Source organism: Protobothrops mucrosquamatus, unplaced genomic scaffold (assembly GCF_001527695.2).
Source record: "Protobothrops mucrosquamatus isolate PMUCROS unplaced genomic scaffold, P.Mucros_1.0 scaffold250, whole genome shotgun sequence".
Lineage (NCBI taxonomy): Eukaryota > Metazoa > Chordata > Lepidosauria > Squamata > Viperidae > Protobothrops > Protobothrops mucrosquamatus.
This window is the reverse complement of record NW_015386598.1, coordinates 284,062-307,675: the sequence shown is the minus strand read 5'-3', so window position 1 is coordinate 307,675 and position 23,614 is coordinate 284,062. Positions and strand designations below refer to the sequence as shown.

At 35.9% G+C, this 23,614-nt stretch overlaps 1 protein-coding gene across 1 annotated transcript in view; it reads left to right on the top strand.

Annotated features, from left to right (window-relative positions):
* Positions 1 to 23,614, top strand: part of PHEX (phosphate regulating endopeptidase homolog X-linked) — a 91,114-nt gene that overhangs the window by 59,238 nt on the left and 8,262 nt on the right. The window contains exons 13-16 of the mRNA XM_015814420.1: positions 3,447 to 3,524; positions 6,859 to 6,962; positions 13,392 to 13,450; positions 18,969 to 19,023. Coding sequence (XP_015669906.1) covers positions 3,447 to 3,524; positions 6,859 to 6,962; positions 13,392 to 13,450; positions 18,969 to 19,023 — 296 coding nt within the window. The remainder of the gene's footprint in view (positions 1 to 3,446; positions 3,525 to 6,858; positions 6,963 to 13,391; positions 13,451 to 18,968; positions 19,024 to 23,614) is intronic.

The following is a 23,614-nucleotide window of genomic DNA, read 5'->3' as shown; positions in this document are numbered from 1 at the left end:
CTGGCCTAGGGGTATTTTAAATTGGTTTTAACTAAATTTTAGTAGAAGCGGCCTATTTAAATATTTATTTTTAATCATTTTCTTAAATTTTGTATTGTATTGTATTAGTTGTTTTTAAACTGGCTGTAAGCCGCCCTGAGTCCTCCGGGAGAAGGGCGGGGTATAAATATAATAAAATTCAAAAATTCAAATTCAAATTCAAATATTTACAGCAATTAGTTGACTTGGAAATCATTCACCAGGTTGGGACAGTTTATCCACATTCATTATTTTCCAAACTTTGTGATTAGTCATGCTGCAAAATGAGTAGGTGTTTTCTTTAAAGGTCACAATTTATCAGCTCTTAAAGTTATTATTCTCCTTCTGTTTGCTTAATGCTCTATACTGAAAAACATGAACGCAACACAAAGTTGCTTAGTTGCTTTAAATGACTACTTTAGAAGATGTGCAAGACCTCTATGACTTACCTAGATCATTTAAAAAACTAGATCAGCAGAAATTTCAGCATTTTTTCCCTACTTGCCCTTTTGTGTTGAATATAAGAAGAGAAAACAATCAGGTATCTTAACCTAACAGTAATTACACAGTGTCAATCAGTCATATACCAAACAACAATAAGATATGGTTTTTCTTGATAATAATAAAAACTTGTGAGGCTCTGATGCTCCTTTTGGAAAATTAAGAACAAATATTCTTCTTTTGTTATTTACTTCATTTCCCAATTTGTTCTGTATGGCATTTGTCTTCTATTGTTTTTCTGTCACTGAGATCATTTGCATGACAATGGGATCTGTCTTGCTTAAGGATTCATCTGTTTCTGCTGTTCCTGCTGTTAATCTCCCACCTGTTTTCTGCAGGATGTCACGTATTAATTATCTCAATTAATTGTAAAGTCAAGATATTTCCACAAGTGACAAATAAATACCTGGGGTTAGCATGATTAGCCTAACAGAATTTATTGCCAGAGGGAGTAGCTAAAGGCCAGCCGTTGAAGTTAAAGTGTATTGCTATAGTACCCAAGAGGTCAGATTATTCTGTGTGTAAGACAAGATAGCAGGATTTTTCTGTTTCCAGGTGGTACGATATTCATATTAAAATTCATTTAAATCATTTACAATGTGTGTGTACGACATTCAAGATTTTTGCCATGTCTGCTTTAGTCTGCATAATAAAAAATTGGCCATGTGGGCTAGAAAACTAAGGAATTTTCAGAAACTGAATGGCAACATTTCTTTTATAACTTGATCTTTTTGAGCACTGCCTCTTAGCCAAAAATGAGAACTAGAAAAGCCCCCCCCAAAAGTAAAAGAACAATGAATGCTTATCCTTATCTCCCCATAGTGATCAGTACAGATAGTCTTCAATGTATGACCACAATTGTGCCTCAAAGTTCTGTTGCTAAGTGTAACATTTAAGTGAGTTTTGCCCCATTTTACAACCTTTATTTCCACAGTTGTTAAGTGAATCACTGTAGTTGTTAGTGACATAGTTGTTAAGTGACTCTGGCTTCCCAATTGACTTTGCTTGTAAGAAGGTTGCAAAAGGTGATCACATGATCTCAGGACACTGCAACAGTCTTAAATGTGAATCAATTGCCAAGTGTCCGAATTTTGATCACATGACCATGGAGATGCTGCAATGGTCATAAGTGTGAAAAAGTCACTTTTTTCAGTGCTGTTGTAACTTCGAACAGTCACTAAATAAACTGTTTTATGTTGAGGACTACCTGTATGTTTCCTTAGAGAGATCAAGCACTATTAACCTTAATGGACTGGTTCCTACAGAATCTCATATTCTGTCTAATTTACATTTACATTTAGCCAGGCTATAATCTGGGCTACAAAAATCTGGATAACCACAGGATGGCAGCAGCCCCTCACCTACTCAGAAAATTCTTTTTGCTTATCAGTTCAGATATGATGCTCCTTGTTGCCTCCCAGTATTGTAGGAAGATTCAATATATGCTCCTGTGAAGCTGAATCTGGCCACAGGTAACTTCTGTATCAAGGCAGAGGGACAAAGTCTCACCTGGGTTTTGCATCAAAATCCAAAATCTCTGATACTTGGATAATTGTTTATTTTTTCTGACACAGTCAAAAGACTGGTTAAACGTGTATCTGAAAAGCTTCTTATTACAATACTGTGTGAATACCTTTTTTCTTGACACAGAGAGGCAATTATATTTTCCCAAAGGTAAATACTTGCATACTTGCACCCTGCACAATATGAACAAAGTATTCTTTAACCTAGAAGATGTATAGACAAATAATTCTACTTACTGAACTCTAATCTAGTTAATAGATTCACTCCCACACATTATATTTGAAGGGTTTTCAGATGGCTTTGCTTGTTTTATATGTTGTTATCCTACATGAAAGAGAGTTCCTACCATCTGGTTCGAATTAAAAGTCATAACAGTGTTCCTCCCCCCCTATAGGATGTCTAGATTTGAACCATCTGTATATAAAAACTGCTTACCATAGAACCAATCAGTATGCTGTATATATTACTATCTTTAAGGGAGGAAAAAGTAACTACTGAGCAGAGACACTACAAAGCCAAATTTGGAGTCCCTTAGTGGAGAAGAAAGAATGCAGTGTAAAATATTTTGCACAGCTTCATAGATTTTTTTTTAGATCAGATTAAAGCAAGGTAGCAGCACAGTAGGATGAACGGTGAGCAGAATAGGCTAGGGCAGTGATGGTGAACCTTTAAGAGACTGAGTGCCCAAACTGCAACCCAAAACCCACTTATGCATTGTCGAGTGCCAAGTGGACGTGGCCAATTGGGTGGGTGTGGCCAATTGGGTGGGTGTGGCTCTGGTGGTAACTGCAGACTGGGCGGGACTAAAAAGTTCAATCAATCAATTCCAACTTTGCAAGATCTTTTTTTTCCCGCGAGAAGTTGAAATTGACTGATTGAAACTTTTTTTTTTTGCACATGGCAGCGGAGGCCTAAAGTGAAAAGGTTTTATAAAACCCAGCTGAAGGCCTAGGACTGGGGCGATGGTGCGCGTGCCCACAGAGAGGGCTCTGAGTGCCGCCTCTGGCACCCATGCCATAGGTTCGCCACCACTGGGCTAGGGAGTGTTCCCTCCCCCCCAAAAAAACACATTTTCCAAGACTCTTTCAGCCCTGGAACACTGGTGTTTATGAGCAACATTTGACCTGTGACAACTACATATTTTTGCATGAAAAGATCCAAACACTAACCATCTCCAACCTGGATTTTTGAAAAATAACAGAGGTTTTTTATACTTACTATGGATAAATAACATTCTGCAGGTTATTTGTTATTGTTGTTCTTTGCAGGAAAGTAAAATACAGACTTCCTGTTTTTAAAGCTAACAACAACCGCGAGCGCAATTAAGATTACCATATGATTTAAAATTTACTTTCAATGGTCAACCTTGTCATTGTTGTGTTTATCCATTTTTTTTTCTAAAGGCAAAATCAGTTTTGGCAAAAGTGGGTTATCCTGGATTTATAATGAATGATACATATATTACAGAAGGCATCAAAACAGTAAGTTTTGTTTTATTATTTTCAATTATTACTTGTTGCAATTATTGTTATAATATAAATTACAAATGCATGTATGTTCATATGCTCATTCACCATGTAGAATATTCAAGATTTAACCAGAGCAAAGAGTATTATAAATATAAATGGTCTAGTGCTAAATGCAATCATCCTCCCATTACAAAGCCTCCTCTCCCTTATGCAGCCTACCTTCCTTCCTCGTCCTTGTCTCTGCTCTGCTTTTTCAGGATATATTAATGCTATGCATACAATTAATTCCCACTGGAAGTAAAGGAGTAATAACTTTTAAGAGCTTCATTTATGCATGTCTTCAGTTATATAAGTTTGCTTTGTACATTTCTTGAGTTCCACTTAATTGCTCACATTATTTACATGACATCTTTTGTTAAGCATCATCACCTCTCAGGAGAACCAAATGTTTTTAATTGAAACAAATGATGATGAATAAGTATCCTAAGATGTATTTAATCTCTGAAGAGAAGTGTAAGCCTCATATTTAGCTGTTTGTTTTGCAATATACGCAGTAGCTATCTTCAAAATAAAACTGATTATTGTCAACTGTGTTGCTGGAGCAAATTAATGGCAACTGCAGTCCACTTACTGAATCATAATTCTACTACTAATTTGTTAAATATCCAGCAAAGTAAAAAAACAAACAAACCCAGAGCTCCAAGTATATTGTTTGGCAAGTCTGAAAATTGTACTAAACTATTGATACGCTTAACTGTAGGGTCTGAGTTTAAAACTGTGATCTTATCATATTTCTAATTTTTTTGAAGTTGCCAGCAGTTATATTTTTAAGTCATTTCCTCAATGTTATAAAATATTTATTAGCTCTTAAAGGTCATAATCTGAAAATGAGTTAAAATTTAGCTGATGGAAGCATTAAATTTTTTTAAGAGAAGACCAATTTTATGTTTGCAGCTTGTTTATTTTTTGGTTCCAAATATTTCATATTTAAAAATATAATTAGTTTTCTTTCAGATGTCAAGATTATTAACTTTCCTCAAATATGATTCAAGGAAGGGATTTTAAAGTATACTTGTTCTTCCACATTTTTATACTATTCACCATAAAAATGCACTCTATAAATAGTCATCAAAATGCATGCAGTACCAAGCTCTAGAAGCAACAGTGGAATAATTATGTTAAGTTTTCCAGTGTGCCATATGTTGGGCAAAACCACTTTGTTGTCTATGGAATTTCCTAGTATATGCTCACATGGCAATATTCACTAATTTTCTAATGCAGAAAGACAATTCTATTCATTTAAAAATAAGATCATCTTGCAATTGTGTATTTATAGAACTCATGGAAACAGTGTGGTGTTAAAACACCATTTTCTTTTCAACAGAATTATATTGCTTTCCAATTTGTATACGATACAGAAAAGCACCAACGTTATTGGACACATAACCTACATATTTTGATGTTAACATTCATAGGGGAAAATTCAGTTTGAAAAACGGTATTATTGTAGAAGGATTGGCAGAGCTTGGAGTGAAGTCAATGAGAAATCAGCCTAGAGTCTCTATGGACCTTTGACTAAGTCCAACCCTTCTTGAATTCCATTGACTTTTATCTAATGACAAGATAGTGTTAGCCATTAGTTGAGTAGATTCCTGTGCATAGGCATGATTAATAATAAATCAGTTTAACTGGAACTTCATGTGTGGTCTTGATCTTTCATACCTGACAATTATACACTATTATACTGTTACATTCATTTTTCTCACCAAGCACATGTATACATAACCCGAACTAGACTGTTGTTTGTGTCATATAATATATGTGGGTATATGCATAATTCTGTATTTATTTATTTATTTTTGTCATAATTATGTAGTGTATATCGGAAGTGGTGACCCTTTTGAGAGCTGAATGCAACAAAATTTCATTTTAATGTATGCCCATTAGTGTACATTCACAGTGACAATAAAGTTAATATTCTATTCTATATTCTATTCTACATAGATAGGCAACCAATAGTACAAGGTAGTTGTTTCAAATATCTAGCGATAGTTATCAATTTTACATGTCAATTATGCTACCACAGCAGTTCAGAAAAGAATGACAGCCCTTCTAGGATTATTTTAGGAACTAGGGTGGACATATACCTGTAGCCAACAGATTATTTCTTTCAAAATTGGTAGTACAATTCTTTATGGTGTGTGCAACTGAACCCCAGCATAAAATTCTAATTATATGAAATAATACAATCATTCTTTCTGAGAGCCATATTTTCTACACTTAGAAGTACATCCAATGTTGTATTTAGAATAGAAGCTGGTTGATTAGCACTGAAACAAGTGTTAGGAACTAATCATATCTTTCTGGGTCAGAATCTATTCATTTTTCATGGGACATTTGTCCCTCCTAGTATAAGATTGTACAACAAGACATTATATAGCAATACTGTATCTTCAAACTACTTCACATGGCATGTTTTCTGACTATATATGAAATGGAACTTTTTGAAGAAATATTATGATATATTGGACATAATTTAATAGCAGTCCTTGGTCATATTTTCACCTCAGTGAATCAAGGGAACCACGACCTGTACATTTTTAAGTTGTTCTATATCCATTACCAATGGGCCTTTTTCAAAACACATTTTAATGTCTTTCCTTCTGCAGTTATGGTTAGCAGATATAAAAAGAATCTCTGCAGCACTTAATCAATGCTCTTATGCCTCTAGGGCAATTTCAAAACCTTAGAAGGTAGATTTCTAAGATGTAAATTCTAGGTGGAAGTGCACTCTTAATTAATTTGCCCTTTAATAGAAAGACTACACAGCAAACCCAATCAATGAGAGAGGTCTTAAGATCACCTTTTTAATTCTTCCATTATATTGGTTTCAATTATTATTATTATTATTTATTATTTTATTATATTATATCCAATTAATTATATTATATCCAAATTGTTAATAGAAGTATTATTTGTATCAAATTGTTATAATGCTATTATGTTTTTGGATTGTATCTGATTTGGTTTTGGACCACAATGAAGAAAAGGAGGAGGAGAAGGCATTTTTTTCAGAATATTTAAATTCTGATATTTTACTTGTCTATATTAAGGTTGTTGCTCCAACACTGGAAGTTTTTAAGAAGAGTCTGGACAGCCATTTGTCTGAAATAGTATAGGGTTACCTGCCTGAGCAGGGGGTTGGACTTGATGATCTCCAAGGTCCCATCCAACTTTATTATTATTATTATTATTATTATTATTATTATTATTATTATTATTATTATTATTATTATTATTAGTTTTAATCTAATTATATTAGCATAATCTTTATATTTATTTCCAGATGAAGTTTTCAGAAACAGACTATTTTGGCAATGTCCTTCAGACTCGCAGACATGTGGCCCAATCAGATTTCTACTGGCTGAGAAAAGAAGTCCCCAAAACAGAGTGAGTTGGGAAGAGATGTGCTGGGGAAGTATTGAGATGAAATATTATCAGACAATTAATATACAAGAAATATAATTTAACACAAATTTTAGACTTTTCATCCCCAATCTATTGTTCTGAAACTGATAAAATTTTAAAATGCTTAGTTTGCCTGGTTTAGAATTTAATAATTGTTTTGTAATGATAACTATGCTACAGATGAGTTTCTGCTGGCAATTATGGCTGTTTGGAATGGTACTGCTGGAATTTCCGTCGAATAGAATTTTCATAAATGATGGCTATCCACGAAAATAAGCAGAGTTATTATTATGAACTTAGGTTCAGTAAAGTAATGGGGTTGAATTCATTCATTTTAAAATGGATGAAAGTAAGCTTCTCCTATTATTTTAAAAGAGGATGTTTGCCAGATGATATCATAAGACAAAGAATCAAGAGGAAATGACATTCCTTTCTCTTTCCCCCTCTAGTTTGACAAAGAGAAGAGGGGCTCCACAACCACATAGATCTTAAACCCTTTCCATAACCTACATCCTTTTCCTCTTTTAAGTCCTGCTACTGCATTTCAATGTGCAGAAGAATTTGCAAAGAAGATCATGAAACAGCTGCTTCTTTCATCTATCTGTTGTGTACCTTTCTGGACGTAAAAGAGGGGAGAGTAGGCCACTACATTGCTGAGATCTGTCTTTGTAATACAATACAAAAGCCACAGGAACACCTATCATAGCCCTTGTTTTGTATGTGTATGTTGTAAACTAAGAGAAAAACCTGAAGATGTTCTGAGATTCTTCTAGATTATTTGCTATCATTTCTATAACAAATTATATTTAGTTTGTCATGAGTGTCCAGAGCAACAAACACATTTTCTACTTTATGAAAAAGGAGATAAACCCCCTTGATCTTTCATTCTTATGGATGTGGTTATTAGCTGCACTAATACTGTAGGTATCCTGAGAAAATTCTTAGTTTTTAAAATGTCACTGAAGATTAAATTAATTGGCAAATATTTCCTGAAATATAAAATTGTAGGGCAGTCCCGTATGTATTATCTTCCATCACTGTTCTACTTTGGAATGAAGAGAACTGTTCAACAACTCAGCATGTATTACATTACAATCCAGCTTATCTTTATTCTTTTTCTTTCTCCAAGGGCTGTTTAATATTACCTTTCCCCACTTGTTCTTCCTATTTACCTGGCTTAATTTTCTTTAGAGGGTTTGAGGGAATGTGTTCTGAAGTAGTTAGCACAGACAGAGCATAATAATATAAACTTTTTGTGCCATAATTGTAAGGCATTTCTTGTGGCTTTTCCTTGGGATCTTATTTATCTTATTTATTATTCTATCTTTTTCTCACAGAACAAGCCTATATGTGTAGTTTCTGAGATATAAAATAGGCCGTGGACCTGTGCTGTCTAAATTCAGTTGTTGAGCATCAAGTTTAAAGGAGAACTGAATCTGAATCAGAAATTCTCTAGGAGCTTGTTGTTGAATCAGGACAAAAAACAGCATCTTGCTGTTGTGCTGAAAGCTCTGACTGTTCAGGGTGTGAAAGATGTAGAAAATGGTAGGGCTTGTATTGCAACAGTGTAATGGCCTTTCACTTCAATTTCAATACAACTATTTTATACAGATGCCTTTCATTTTAGGTCAGGAATCAAGGTTTTCAGAGTCTGTTGTAATCCAGACCATGCAAATCTGGAGATACAGTAACCCATTTTATTCCTTCCAAACATAAAAATATAGTCCTCGTTATCTGAGAATTCAAATTGTGAGGATTATTTTTCTGTCATCATTGTAATAGCCAGTCATATAGATATCTCAGAAGGGGCGAAAACTTTAATTATAAAGTCAACTGCAATCAGGAGAAACATTACTTTTTATCATATTACTCTTTATAAAATTGCATTAGGCCTGTTGAAAGAAAAAAATTCATCAGGGTCCAGTCCAAGTCAGGAATAAACAAAATGGAGACTGCTTAGGAAAGAAGGTTCAGTTTATTTAGTTGCCAGAAACTTCAGTGACAGTAGCATGTTTCTGGGGTGGCTGACAAAATGGAGTTGGGAGTGGGTGGGTTTTTATACCTTTTGGGGGCTTTGTGTTTGGAGTTGTTCCTGTTTGAGGTTGTTCCTGTGCAATGCACTTTGACCTGAGCTTCAGTGTGCCCTTTTGGTATTCTAATGGTGGTGGGTTAACCCTATTATGTCCTAAAGGCCATGTCTTTAGATTTTGGGTGGGGGATGCAGAATTTAGGGGTCTTTGTCTTTCTAATCTTAGTGTTGATAATAGACAAGTATTTGAATCAGCTTTTCCTCCCCAGAATACTAATTCAAACTGTAATTTCCTACAATGAAATCTCCAAAATATTCCTATAGCCACATTCCAGATATGGTTGAGTATCTTCCATTTTCTACCATTCAGTTTGCCTACCGACCAAATCGCTCTATGGAGCATGCTATTTTTTCCGTTCTCCAGCTTGAAGCACTTAAAGGAAAGAAATACTCACATGTGTTTATTGTTTGTCGACTTCAGTTCGGCGTGTAACACAATCATTCCCCAGCATCTAGTAGACAAACTGGGCCTTTTAGGCTTAAACACTCCTTTGTGCAACTGAATTCTTGATTTTCTTACCAATAGGCCCCAATATGTGCAAGTTGGAACAAATACCTCTAATACCATTTTCTTGAGCACAGGTTCTCCTCAGGGCTGCATCTTACGTCCGCTGCTGTTCACCCTGTTGACCCATGACTATTGTGCTAGGTTTGCCACCAACCATATTGTGAAGTTCGCAGATGATACAACAGTAGTGGGCCTTATTCAGGATGACAAGGTGGAAGCTTACTGCAAGGAGATTGAGGGGTTGGTGAACTGATGTAAGGAAAACAGCCTAGTTTTAAATACCCGAAAACCAAAGAGATCATTGTCGATTTAAGAAAAGGCAGGCACAGACACACTTCTCTGTGCATTAATGATTCACCTGTGGAGATGGTTACCAGCATCAAATTCCTGGGTGTGCACTAACGAGTAGGCTGGCTTGGTCGCTCAACAATGAGAAACTGGTGAAGCAGGCACAGCAGCGCCTGCATTTTCTGTGTCGCATGAGAAAAACACATCTTCCTTCCCCTGTCCTGACCACTTTCTACAGGGGGACGATCGAGAGCATCCTGTCATACAGCATCATAGTCTGGTTTGGAAGCATCACTGCTTCAGACAGGAAGGCAGTGCAGAGAGTGGTGAGAATGGCCGAAAAGATCATTGGCAGTTCCCTCCCTCTCATCCAAGACATAGCACAGAAGCGTTGCTTGAGCAGGGTCTTTAAGATTATCTGGGACACTTCACATCCTCTTCATGACCTGTTTTCCTTGTTACCTTCTGGGAGGAGGCTTCATGGTATCTGTAGCAGAACATCCAGATTCAGCCATAGTTTCATTCCATACAGCATTAACCTTGTGAACTCTCAAGCTTCCTCCTTCTGTTATATATTCAAGATGGACAGTATTTAATATTTATTTGTTATGTATATGTAGGGGTGGGGGTCTATACATATGTGGTATATAGTATGTTTAGGTGTGTGTCATGTATGTATTTCACTTTGAGAGTGGGCAACTAAATTTCATTTTTGATATGTGCCGTTGTGCCCACAGTAAAAAAAAAAAAAATACAATAAAGGTTATCTTATCTTATCTTATCTTATCTTATCTTATCTTATCTTATCTTATCTTATCTTATCTTAACTGGCTATAAGTTCTCCAGTAGGCCAGGACAAATCCTATTAATGCCTATTAATAGTTTTGGACTAAACTATGAACTTTCCCAGGCAGGGAAGAGGTCAAACATAGACAAACATATTTTTATTATTTTATGTTTTTAATGTAAGATGCCCAGAGTTATTCTGGTGTTAGCTGGCCTTTAAATCTTGTAAATAAACAAACAAATAAAATGAGAAGGATTAAATTACACTGTCTTGAGACAGAATTTTAGAACCTTTTTGGGGAGGAGTGGTAAGTTGTAAAGATTTTTCAATATTTGCACATTTTGAATTTACTGTAGCTGAATTGTCTGCTATGCAGTATTTTACAAGCTTAATTTAGAACGCAGCGATAAAGGATAGCCTGAAAAGATATGTTACAGTAAAGCTGCATAGATTAGTCTTTTTTACAAACTGTTCTGAAATTAGCCAAAAAACTGTAGTAAGAAGCAGGCCCTACATTATTATTTTACAGTTTTCCAGTTATTTAAATAAGCATGAAAAATCTGATCTCTGAAATGTACTGGATAACCAGAAGATGGCAGGAAGAAATAAAGACAATTCTAGCTTTTGTTGCCATTTAGCAGTAGGCGTGAGCTTAAATGGATTCCAGAAGATGGTAGAGGACAGGAAGGCCTGGAGGAAAGTTGTCCATGGGGTCGTGATGGGTCGGACACAACTTCACAACTAACAGCAACAAAAGTGGCTATATGGAATATTTGCAGACTATATTTGAAATCTAATTTAAATATCTGAACATAAGGAGAATCTATATAGGGAATCTTTCCCAAAGCATTTGTACTGTATATACAAATCTAACAAAGTTTGGGGACTCTGGGGTATGTAATGAAATTATATAAGGCAACTTCATTCCATTCTTATGCATTTATATCAGTATTTGGAAGAACAAGAAAAGTCACCTCTTGCCACCAATACCAGTACCAATATAATGCTGTTTGTTGGTTTGGTATTTGCATATGGGAAATTTTATTGGCATTAATTTTCTCCTGCAAAGGTGTAATCCCTGTACAGTAATGAATGGTCTGGTGGACATTTTTATATAGGTAATATAAATGTATAAAAAATTAAAGCATGTTAATGTCAAACAATAGACATTTATAAAAGTTAATACTTTTTAAGAAGTATACTAAATATTTATCCATTTTAAGTGATTGTAAAACTTATGGAGACAGCTTTCATCTCTTTGGGTTAAGGCTGGTCGAGGTCTCTAGGTTAGAATGTATTGAAAGAAAGCTCCGAGACAATTGAAGCAAATAAGATAAAGAAATGATGCTAAAGGTTATGATCATTGTGGAGACTTAGAATGTGCAATGACATTTTAGATTTCTAATAAAAGTGACCTACTGTCACTCCAGGTCATTCCAAAAAGTCATTCAATGTTATCCTATGTAAGGCCACTTCTTTTTAAGCATCTGTGCTGCTGCTTTTCAGATTAGTGTACTTGGCTCCTGCTGTAAATGACTCTGAAATTGGAATGCAGTCAACCTTGCTAAATGTTTTCTCCTGATTCCTCAGCCTAGATGTCACTCATCTTCTACTCTCTTACTGAAATATATCTTCCATCTTATCATTTTATTGGAAAATGTTTTCCAGAAGGGTGCAGAGTATGGAGACAAACCATGCCTGCTAAATAAAGTCTATTGTATTATAAGTATTAACTAAATAGATATCTATTCAGTGATATTCAGGCTGATATTTAAAATATAGAATGGATAATAAAAATAATTGTTATATTGTTTTACAGTTTAACATTAAATAATATTACACAAGTATATTTGATGATGGTTTATTAAAAAAACTGATAAAAATGGTGGATAATCTCATAAATCCTATAATTTTGATATTTTGATATCCATTCTTAATGCATTTTCTAAAACTTCATTTGAAAAAGGGAAGCTTATGTCCTTTAGCTATAATGTCAAATATAGGATACCTGCTTGATCAAGGATGGAAGATATTCCATTGTACAAGTAGTCCTTGATTTATGACCACAATTTGGATCAGAATTGTCATTGTAAGTCATTACAGTCGTAAGATGAGTCAGACCCAATTTTACCACAATTTTTATCGATTGTGTTAAATGAATCACCACATTCGTTAAATGAATCACACCATTGTTAAATGAATCTAGTTTCCCCAATGGGCGTTTTTTTTCTGGACATCAGCAAAAAAATGTTGCAGATCAAACCACGTGACTGCAGGATGCTACAATCGAACATAAATACAGACAGGTTGCCAAGTGCTCAAATTGCTATCATATGAGCAAAAGGGTTGTGTGATGGTTGTAAGTGTAAGTGCAGGTCATAAGTCACGTTTTCTGAGGGCATTGTAATTTGAACAGTTGTTAAATGAATAGTTGTAGGTTGAGGACTACCTGTAGGTGTTTGAACCACTTTTACAGACTATTAATCTTCATCCTTTGCTACATAGTTGGATCCTGATTTCCTTTGTACATAGAATAATAAGGTGCCTGCTGTGGCTTTGAATGGCAGGCTCTGCAATTGTAGTTTAAATCTTGAGGGAGATCCAAATTTAGCTAAAAAGAGCAATGAGTTCATATAGGAACTTGACATTTGTGGGGGCGAAGGGGGATGGAGACAGACTGTGACAGATGTTCTCTGATTAATAGAATAATATCTGCTTTTCTTTTCTCTTTTTCAACAGGTGGTTTACTAGTCCAACAACAGTGAATGCCTTTTACAGTTCATCTACAAATCAGATCAGTGAGTACTTGACTAAACCACAATTTAATTACTTATCTGAGAAAAAAGAATATCCTTCAGCTTCTATAAGCAGTGCTCCTCACAATTTTAAAATTGTTATTTCCTCATACTGCACAAAAATGCCTACTAGTTTTAGAAACTGTGTCCTCATTAAAAAAAAATACTAATACCAAGTGCATTGTATGTTTACAAGCAGGTTAATATATTGCATTTGCAGATTGGCTGTTGATTTTACTTATTCAGGATACAAAGAGAGAAAGAGAAAGAGAGAGAAAGAGGGAGGAAAGGAAGAAGAAAAAGAAAGAAAGAAAGAAAGAAAGAAAGAAAGAAAGAAAGAAAGAAAGAAAGAAAAGCCGATTGCATAAAAATATCCTTTCTAGGAAAGAAGTAATATTACCTTTATGAAGTAATAAGGAATCTGATCGTTTTGTGATCAAGGAATCCATAAAGTAAGCAAGCAAAGAAATCCCATACTCATCAAGGCCATTCACTCTCTAATAATTTACAATATCACCCAGCTTTGTTGAGACATATAAAACTGTATATTGGTTTATGTTTTTGTGCCTGGCATCAATTAAGCAGTGATAAGCTTTTGAGCTTAATGGCAGTGGTCTAGTTTTCTGGTGTCCTAACATTTTGTCAGCAGGAAAAATGGCTCTCTGTGCCTCTGAACCTGTCAGTGAAAGCTGTTGGCAAAACATCAGGACACCGGAAAACCACATCACAGCCTTTCATCCCAATAATGATTATCCCAAAAGCATATCACCGCTTGAGTACAAAGTCCATCATTATTCTGATCCTGGCAAAACAACAATGACTCTAAATCTTTGAAAATTAGGGAACAGGTCTTTCTCACCTTGGATGCTTGGTTATCCAAGTGTAAAAAGAACAGTTTACGTACAAGATAAGTTGCTTATAGAGATATAACAACTGAGTCTGATTTTTTTTAAAGTGTGTAGGTGCAATGGTTCCCATCTGCAATGCACTTTATTATGGAATTTTGGAAAACATTTCATTTTCATCCATTGTTTCATATAACTGATTTTATTTATTATATTTATATGATTTAGATTGTAATTTGTAATGAGAATAAGTAATTTTGAACAAGTATGGAGGCAGGTTGTTAAGAGTTCCTTCTAGCTTTATAGATGTTTTTACCATTTATGTAATCATTTTTAGGCAAGATTTCATGGATCCTATTGTTTAGGAATTAAGAGATTGTTCTCATTCATAATTTTTAGATAACAAATAGCAATGAATGAAATGCATGCTGTTCTTGAAAGTTTTGTTGATCTAAGGCCACTGCAGCTTTCTTGAATTTGAAACCATATGATCAGAGACCTGATCTGTGGCTGATTTTCCTTAGATGGTTTAGGAATAAACAAATCCAGCTAGTTTTTCCTGTTATGTTTGGCACAAGTTTTTATATAGAATTTAATGTTAAGAACAATATTCTCATTCTATTAGTAATGTAAATTATTAAATATATCTTTTCACCTCAGCATAAATTGGACAGCCAGATTAAGGATTGTCTTGCTGAACTGAAACAGCAGGGTTCATGATGGAGGATTTTACACTCAACAGAAGCTGAGAGGTGTCAGATACAGCCAGAAGAGTTTGTGATATAAAATTATTCATAAAGCTCACTCTGTGATAGAATTAGCAATAGGCAAGCATGGCTGAACAAACATAATTGAACAGGAAGGTCCAACTATTGCATGCATTGCTAACAAATACATATACTTATTGCTAAAGAAATCCAGTCCAGTGTGGTGGTTAAGGCATCAATTGAAACTGAGAGACTCTGAGTTCTAGTCTCACCTGAAGCACAAAGCCAGCTTGGTAACTGTGGGCCAGTCATTCTCTTTTAGCCCTAGGAAAAAGGCAATGTCAAACCATTTGGAAATATTGCCTAAAGACAACTTCAGAGACTTGCCTAGAGAGCCTCCAAGAATCAAAACTTGAAGACACAGCCACACATTGCTAAGGAAGGCTTAGCAAGCTGTTTTATAGAATATCTCCTCAACTACTCCAAAATCAGGGGGAAAACCCCCACAATTTTATCCCTATATATTTGAGCGACATTACTAATAATCTCCAGGCTCTTCATGGACCTTGAACATGGAAAATAATAACAACAACTGATATTAAGCAGCTCCTGATCAAATGTGAAAAGGTGGAGACTAGTCTAAAAATTCAGAAAGCACATAGGGTCTATCAATGCTGGCAGATTGCCTCATTGTCAGAATTAATTTGTTGTTATTTCTGAAGGGTAAAAATGGATATCACTTTTTATTAATTTCCCACTCGCCTTCAAAGTAACCTCAAGATAGATTTTTCTGTTCCACTTCCAAACTATGTTTGTTTGTTATGTTGCTTTTAGAGTGTTTCTATCTGTTTGGAATAAAGTATTTCAATCTGTTTTAGGCTGATTTAGCAGTTTACTAGCTATTTTGCAAAGAAACGGGCACACTTACAGGTAGTTCTTGACTTACAACAGTTCATTTAGTGACCATTCAAAATTACAATAGCACTGAAAAAAGTGACTTATGACCATTTTTCATACTTTCACACATTGCAGCATCCCCATGGTCACAGGATCAAAATTCAAATGCTTGGCAACTAACTCATATTTCTGGTGGTTGCAGTGTCCTGGGATCATGTGATCACTTTTTTGCGACCTTCTGACAAGCAAAGTTAATGGGAAAGCCAGATTCACTTAACAACTGTGTTACTAACTTAACAACTGCAATGATTCACTTAACAATTGTGGCAAGAAAGATTGTAAAATGGAGCAAAACTCACTTAACAAATCTCTTACTTAGCAACATAAATTTTGGGCTCAATTGTGGTCATAAGTTGAGGACTACCTGTGTTCTAATAGATAACATATATCCTTGTAACAGCACAGCTGAAACAGTGTGGTGGCTGCAATCTGCACTTAGCATATGAAAGATTGCTGGTTCAAAATCTGTTTGCAGGTTGGGTACCAAAAAAGGAATACATAATAGAATACACCAGAATGGTTAAAATGAACAAATATGTATTAAGTCCAGATACTTAGAACATTGGAGAGATCCTCCCTCAATCTGCCATGATGAGCATAAGAGTTGGAGGTCTTCTAGTCCAACCCTCTTCTTATCCAGCTGGAAGCATCTACTCTGCATAAACCTTATCTGGGATCCCTCAAAAGATAGCCATTTTGTGTGAGGGGATGAGTGAGTGTGTTTTCAGTTTTCCTGTGCCAAAACAGGTTAATAGCAGCAGCCAGGAGATGGGTGGGCAAAAGAAGAAGATTGCTTGTGGCTTCGCTGCCTCCCTTGGAATGATGTAAGGTCTGTCTGTATAGAGATAATGAATTTAATAACTTGGCCAATCAAGCAAATATGAAAAAAGTGGAGAAACTGAAAAAAATATCCACCATTACTAATAATAGCACTTTTAATTACACAATATAAACTGCAGCTTGCAAATTATTGAATTATAATGTTTAAAGGGAGCACTTTTTAAGGTTGAGGATTCTTCTGATAGCTTTTGCTGAATGTAAGAGTTAAATAACCTGACAAGATGAAATATTATTACTTGGGTTTTCTTATCTCTGAATAGAATTAAATAGGCACCATTACAGAAGGTACCCTGGAAGAAATCAGCGTGCTTTTCAATCTCCTTCTGCTCAAGGTTGGCAGAACAACCATCAGCTCACATTTGCTTAACATACATAGTAACTGAAGGATTCCTGTCCTTCTCTGGGTTGAATCTGGACTTGTTGAGAGTTTTTCATTTGAAGGATTGCCATCTTCAACTACCCTGTTGTCAAGTATTCTTAGTGATTGCACTTCCTGTGTACCAACCTACCGTTAGATATTTTGACAACTATTAAATACTTTGGAAAAAAGGAGTGAAATCATGCAATTTGGAACAATGACCATTATTCTACTTCAGTATGGGGGCACATAGGTTAGTTGCTATTAACGGCATTATTTTGGCTTGGAAATTAACCTTAAATTATGATTGTGGGTGTAAACTGTTTGGATTCTATGAAAATAGAGTGGTATAGAAATTGAGTGAAGTAAATAAATTGGCACATTAAAAGTAAACACACAAACAAACAAACGTTTTCTAAAAGCTCATTTGCTCTAAGCTGCCCCAAACTGTTGGAGGCAGAGGGCTTTCCTCCTGGTCTTCTACATTCCTGGAATGACCATGTCATCTGTACTGTGTAAGAACATTGGAGGATATGCAGAGCTGGTAAAATAGCTACATAGTTTGCTGATTAAAAGTCCAGTTCATATTGAATGAGCTTTAGCAATAGCAAGGGCACTTAGATTTATATACCACTTCATAGTGCTTTACAGTACTCTCTAAGTGTTTTACAGAGTCAGCAGTTGTATAAAGTCATCTCAGGTATAACAAAATCTTCATTCTAGCTTCCTATACAAAACTGTCTGGTTACATTTTGCCCCAAAGGCTATGCCCCTTCAATGAATAATTTAGGGTTTTTAAAAAAAGAGCATTTAAATAAGATATGCAGTAAAGCTTGATTTACAGATTTATCCAGTCATGTTTTGAGTATTTCCTTTTTATTTTTTTTCCTCATGGAAATCTTTATTCTCCCCTTCCCTGTTCATTAAAGCTTCTACCTAGAGTTTCTGCTATATATGTCTTAGTATTTAAGGTTTTTGGAAATTATTTGCAGCTTTTGCTGTTCTAGGCTGTCTTTTATATTTCTACTGCAATTCCTAGGCTTTTTTTTTGCTACCTACATAAGCACCTGTATAAAACAATCTTATATAAATAGCTTAGTTTGGCTATTTAGGGATGATGAGAATTGTAACTCAGATATCTAAGTGCAAATGTTTCTTTAAGTTACATTATTTATTTATTTATTTATTTTAGAAAATATATATGGCTGCCCGACTAACTCTCAGTGACTCTGGGCAGTTTACAAAGATAAAAATCCAATAGCAAAACAATAAAAAGCAATAACCCCTCACACTTTCATATATTTTTATATTATAAAACTTTCAGTAAGATGCTGGTCAACACACTATATATTCCTAGGTTAAGTAAATATATTCAAGTTGTGCAAAGGAGATTGTTTTGACGATGCGACACAATTGAAACTTTGACCAAATTTGGATAATAACCTGACCCCACCCAATAGAAGGACTACACAAGCCAGTTCTGAGAGATAACGGTGTTTCAATGGTAAGTTGTTTACTTGAATTTTAGCTGTGAGGAAGGAAGGAAGGAAGGAAGGAAGGAAGGAAGGAAGGAAGGAAGGAAGGAAGGAAGGAAGGAAGGAAGGAAGGGCTTCCTATAAAGACATACTATGCTTCCGACTGAAATTCATTGTTTAATTTTTTAAAATTCATTGTTTAAACCATTAGATTAACTGTTGCCCTTATGTTCAGAAGATATCGGATACTCTATCCTGTCTAAATCTCTTAGAAAATCTCAGACTTCTTTATTTGGTGAGACTGAATTCTTTCTTCTTCTCCTTCTAAAATCACCACAGGGTTTCCAGCAGGAGAACTCCAGAAGCCTTTCTTCTGGGGAACCGAATATCCCAGGTAAGAAGTCTTTATATATGAAATGCTTATAAAGTCAAATACATGAAATATTCTTACAAGTTAGCACACTTATTGAAGCAAGAAACTGGAAAACCTAAATATATGTGCAATCGAGCATGTTCTATCAGCTTTAACTTTTGGGACACTGTAAAAATAGATCAGTACAAAAACTGCTTTCTTCATAATACCTATTTCTTTTTCTTGTTTTGTTTTCAATTCATTAGAGATCTGTCCATGCATCCTGCCCCCTTTCCTTCATCCTCATGCACTGTTTAAAAGCCTGATCAAACAGTAGACACAGAAAAGGAGTTCTCCCCATATTTATTTTACCAAGGTTTTCTTTACAGAGCTTGTCGCCTCCATTCCTCTCCTGTGTATTTAAACATTTTGTTATAAAATGAAACAGGCTGCAGGCAGAGATGAATTAAGTATTCCTGTTCATGTATTGCAATGAATATTTTTAGAAAACTAACTACTGTTAGCAGTGGATCTATCTAGAAGCTGCTAGTTTTCACACATAGAAAACAAAACAAAATAAAAAACCTGTTAATGCTAAATATGTCTCTGGAATTTAAAACACACAATTCTTATTTACGAGATTAGAGATAGTTCTTAGGTTCCATTTTGTCGTTTTAATAATATTCTCAATAATTGTTAGAATTCTTCCCCCACAAAATTATTTCCCCCATAAATTCTTTATATCATCAGAAATTGCCTCCTTATATTCTCAATGGGAATTGAATTATAAAGTAGAAAAGCTGAGTATCTCTGAGAATCTAGTTCCCAAATCATGAAATGTGACAGGAACCAGATTCCAGAAAGTAGAAATTAATTTAAGATCTTTTGCCTGGGGCAAAGTTTGTTAGTTACTGGTCTTTGAAATCCTTGTAGAATCCATGCATAGGGTAGTGTTGTGAAATCAACATTTATTGAGCATGTCTACACTGAAATTAAAGTGCTAACTGCTACTTATACATTAGTGTACTTATTAATTAAGAAACCAAAAATAAGGAACTATATATCTTTGATGACATTTTGTGGAAGATTTTGTTCTTTTCATGATAGATACTCTGTATTAAATGTTTTATTTTCCAGCAGCTAACAGTTTCGGAAGACAGAATTTTATTATTTATTTATTGATTGATTGATTATAACCATTTTCAAGGCCAAGCATCATCAACAAGAAAATTATTGATAATGGAAAATGTTCTGGCCGTTCGCACCCATAACCAATGGAGAACCAAAAACCTGTGTACATGCTCTTACCACTATATTAACACAGAACTACTGAACTAGTGTGTAAAAGTCAGCCACTATTTCCTAAGCCTTTTATTATATCAATCCCTAAGTTATTTCTGAGGGGTCCTTGGTACTCTCTGAGCTTGGTTGTTTTCTTGCAAATGTTCCATTACCCAAATTAGAGAGCACCAAGGACCCCTCATTTCAATTCTGAACTACAGATATTCTCCTTTATTGGTAAGTTATTTCTTCTTTTCACTAACATTCCTTCTTCCTCTGATCTTCCCCTGGATTTCTGTCTCATTCTGCTATCAATTCTTTTTCACCCATTCTGCATTTTTTTTTGTTTAAAAAAACAACTAAATTTCTCTGCTTTCAGTTAGGCTTTAACAGCTATCTCTCCCAAGCAGTCTGACCTTTTTTTAAAACCAAGAAAGTGGACTGTAGTCATTTTTAAGCTGACAAGTGTTTGTCAATATCTTATTATCCTATATTTGCACATACATTGTTAAAAGTTTCATTGCTAAAGTTTACATAAATAAATTATACTGGGAATGTTGTGCTATTGTTCCACTATTGCTCAGTTCCTGGGGAAAAATAGATAGAGATTTCACTCCTTTTTGTATTTCAGACACACTCCTTGATATTATCAAAAAGATGAACAGCCTTACTCTTAAGATTGTATTCTGTATCTGATGCCACACCTGTCTTTGGTACAATATAAAATAATAAACTTGTCATAGAATGGGATGCTTCCATTTTTGAAATGTATAATTTTAACCTCAGGCTTGTAATGGAATTTAGCAGTGATAAAAATAACATCTGTAAGAACTATTTTATGACATACAATTGAGCTTTTGTGGAGGATAGAATAAAATAAAAGGCTAAGATAGAAATTCAAATATACTGTAAGTTTTGAATATGACTCAGAAGGCAATTACCATGTTATGGATTGTTAAATCAAATGAAAATCTTTGAAAATCTGCAGTGACATTGATGCCCTGTTGTTGTTGTTATAGTAAATTCAAACTAAACATGAGGTATTCTGATTTTGTGTTGGACTACAGAGTCAGTGGAGAAAAGATATAACCTTTCCTCCCTCTCCATTTTGGTCCTGTGGGTGGTGAGTTGAGTAGGAAACATAATTTCAATTAAGAAGAGATCGTCCTTGGCATTCATCAGAGTTTTTTCCTCCTCAGTGAATTCTTCTGCATGACAAGTCATTGGGAATGCAGATTACCCCAACAGCAGGTGAAATCAATCTGCTGATCAGATGTATAACTCTCATTTAAAACCATCTATGGGCCGAGAGGCATTGCATGTAGTAGGAAAGCAGACAAGCATAGATGTGAATATGCATTCCCAATATTTCTGAGCAGAAGAATAGCAATAGACTCTCTAAGCAGTTTACAGAGTCAGCATATTGCCCCCAACAATCTGGCTCCTCATTTTACCGACCTCAGAAGGATGGAGGGCTGAGTCAACCTTGAGCTGGTCAGAACTGAACTCCTGGCTGTGGGCAGAGTCAGCCCGCAGTACTGCATTCCAACCACTGAGGCACCATGACTCAATATTTAGATGGTTGTATTGAATTGTCCCAGATTGCAATGGGCAACCCCGGAGTTCATTCCAGGCTTTTCTGATTGGCTCCTTGCTTTGATTTTATAATAGATTTCCCCCCTCCCAACCAGGATAGTTATATTCATCTGTCGTTTCAGAATTGGCCAGCTTTTGGTCCATCCCTTTCAGAGGTTTCAGTTTTTAAAATGACTTTGTATTTAAAAATATAAATTTAGAAGATGGGATAATATGTTTCCATATAATCTGGATTTCACTTTACCTAGGCTGGATGTGTTACCCACAGCAGTTCTTTTTGGATGTTTTAAACATACTCCTATGTCTTTCCAGTTTTGTCCATGTGGTAATGGCTCAATAAACTCTAAGCCATTTGTTACTGTACTGCTCCTTTCATTCATTTAATATTACATCGTTTAGACAAGGACTCAAAAGTATCTCTCCAAGTCACCCAGTTTTGTACCACCATCTGTAGAACACATCACACAATTAATTAAAATTGGATATACTTTTTATAATATATATGCATGCATTCAGTGGGATTCAAATAATTTAACAACTGGTTCTCTGCCTGAAGAGCAAATTAAGAATACGTGAAGGCACAGGCTTCCCTGAATGCTAAAAGTAAAGGGGGGGGCGGGGCGGTGGAGTAAGCCGCCTGAGGAAGAGGCAGAGGTGGAAAACTGCTGCAGGGTGGTCGGTTTCACCCACCACCACCTAGGAACAAAACATCTCAAGCGGCCCTGAGGAGCCTTGGTCACCAAGGTCGCACCCACTTGCACGAAGCAACAGCCAATGTGGACTGCCTCCATCCCAGCCGAGAAAGGGAGAAAGGGAGAAAAGGAGAAAGGGAGAAAAGGAGAAAGGCAGTTTACAGTAACTTCCTTCGCCTCCCTGGGTGTCCTTAAGTCTTTTTTCCTTCTTTCCTTTCTCTGCGCAGTGATCACTGGTCCACACTTTCTTGCTGCCCTGCATGGGCCCACATCTCCCTTCTCTGTTCTGGAAATGGCAGCCCCATTTTCTGCCGCTTTCCTTCTCAAGGGCTTTGCAGAACCACTGAAGAAGGGGAGCCTGGTCTTCCTTGCTCAGCTCCAGCTGGCATAGTTTTCCCAGAGCTTACTGTAGAAAGAAAGTGCAGTAGCGGCAATGGAGGGCTGGTAGAGGGATACCAGGGCTGGCAGAAGGAGGCAGCAGGGGAGGCTTGTGCTCCCCGGTCATGGCACAAGTCACGGGAGAGTTGGTGGAGGAGGAGGCAGTGGGGACCGAAGAAAGCTCCTCCAGCAGCAGATGCAGCTGTCGCGCAGCGACGGAAGAGCCTTTTGCCGTCACTTTCCCTGGCTCCAAAATGGCAGAGGGGGACCGGGTAAGGCCCATCCTCCAAGCCTTCCCGCTTGGGAGGGGAATGAAAGAGAAAAGGCGGGGGGGGCAGCTGACGTGATTGAAGACGCTTTGTCTCCGTTTGATTTCTGTCACTCCTCTCTTGGACTTTTGGGAAGGGTTTTCTTTTTCCCTGCCTGGAAGAAAGTTGAATGAAAACTGGATGTGTTCCAGAAAACACAGATTTATCATAACCAGTTCTCCGAACTCAACAAAAAATTAGGTATTGGTTCTGCCGAACCGGTGCGAACCAGCTGAATCCCACATCATATCATATCATATCATATCATATCATATCATATCATATCATATCATATCATATCATATCATATCATATCATATCATATTTACATTACATTACATTACATTACATTACAATTCTGTTTAGTCCTGTCTAATT